A 1,537-nucleotide genomic window follows, 5' to 3' on the forward strand; every position below is an offset into this window, starting at 1 on the left:
TATTCTTCCCTGTGGTGCAGTTAAAAGTACATGGGGCTGGACTGATTCGATCTTGCAACCTCAAGGCACGATAAGTTCATATAGGAGTACGAGCTAACCACTGCCCCAGAAGGTCGATTGTTGGCGAAAATGAGTCCAGATGCAATCTATACATCATTCAGAGTTTTGAATTCAAAATTCAGATTTAAATTTCGTCCGAAATTTTTTCGGGATTTCGCGGTTACCGCGGTAACCGGGAATTTCGGTGCCCCACGAGAAAAAAGGTGCACTCGGAATCCAAATCCTTGTCCCCAACTGTACTAGCAGGCCACACCAGCGTGATCATCTCTCCATATATGGACCACATCCAGGCGGCACAGGCCAGAGTTACTTAGAAATAGCACTAGACTCTGCGCAAGATCAGTCTGCTGCCAAAGAAGCGAGCGAGATGGCCCGGCTCCTCTCTTTCGTCCCCATCTCCCTCCTCCTGCTAGCTAGCCTCGCCGCCGGCGCCGGCGCCGCAGCAGCCGCGGATCCAGGGGAAGGGGGCCCCAGGATCAGCACACAGTACGCGAGCGAGGAGGAGTCCCGGTGGCTGGACCGCTGGGCGGAGAAGCATCTGCCCCACGGGCACGGTTCCGGCCAAGCCATCGAGATTCAGCCGGGCAGCGACGAGGAGTCGGCGCAACTGAGCCGCATGTTCCCCGGCAACGCCTACATCGGCCACATTGAGTATGACAAGGACCATCCGTATGTACCCTCCTTCTTACACCCATCATTCATGCGTGCCCACTTACTGAATCTTGCTCCGCTTGCTTTGCTACCACTCACGACCATACTGAATTTCGCTTCTGCTGTGCAGCTTTGGCAGAATCGTGGTGGATGCCTTCCACTCCAAAGCTCGCCAGGCCAAGCCGAACGATGATCCGCAGAACCACGAGGAGTCCCACTCCCACGCCGAGGTAGCTAGACGATGAATTCGGCGCGTATTGCATCAGTGATTCAACTTGTCTTGTGTTAATCCTTGTGATTCTCTTCGCAGCATGACGTGAAGGATCTTTAGGAGCGTTGGCACCTAGCCGGTGAGGCCGGCTGGCCATATCCATGACCTTGTCGATGGACAGAATAACGACGGATGACTGAGGAGTTCATTTCGTGCATCATTAGCCTGTTTTAGTAGCTATGGGGTTTGTCCTCAGAGAGATTAGTCGAGTCGTTGTCTACTGTCTAGTAGTAGTAGTAGTAATTCTGGTTTATTCTGCCGTGTGGTGCTCTCCATTTGCAATTTGTCTTTGTTTAGCTAAATCCATTTGGTTATTTAGAAATATCTCTTAGTACTTCTTGGATCTAGATTCCATTAAAGCAGATGTAAAATCATCTAAAGAACCGTAATCAAACCCATACTGCGCAAAAAAAGACTAAATCACACTGCTTCCTCCATATAAAGTTCATGTGGAACAAAATTTGAATAATGTCAAGTTTTTGGGACCGAGGTATGTAGTACACAACAAGGAATACGGAACATGCAGTTTTTCATTATTTGAAAACATGGTGCAGG

At 49.8% G+C, this 1,537-nt stretch overlaps 1 protein-coding gene across 1 annotated transcript; it reads left to right on the forward strand.

Annotated features, from left to right (window-relative positions):
- The first annotated feature begins 388 nt into the window (after positions 1 to 388).
- LOC119361903 lies at positions 389 to 1,278 on the forward strand. The gene is made up of 3 exons (XM_037627106.1): positions 389 to 729; positions 842 to 941; positions 1,022 to 1,278. Exons 1-3 carry the CDS (start codon positions 428 to 430, stop codon positions 1,040 to 1,042), a joined length of 423 nt encoding a protein of 140 aa, XP_037483003.1. The 5' UTR covers positions 389 to 427; the 3' UTR covers positions 1,043 to 1,278.
- The last annotated feature ends 259 nt before the right edge of the window (positions 1,279 to 1,537 follow it).

This window comes from Triticum dicoccoides, chromosome 1A (genome assembly GCF_002162155.2).
Source record: "Triticum dicoccoides isolate Atlit2015 ecotype Zavitan chromosome 1A, WEW_v2.0, whole genome shotgun sequence".
Taxonomy (NCBI): domain Eukaryota; kingdom Viridiplantae; phylum Streptophyta; class Magnoliopsida; order Poales; family Poaceae; genus Triticum; species Triticum dicoccoides.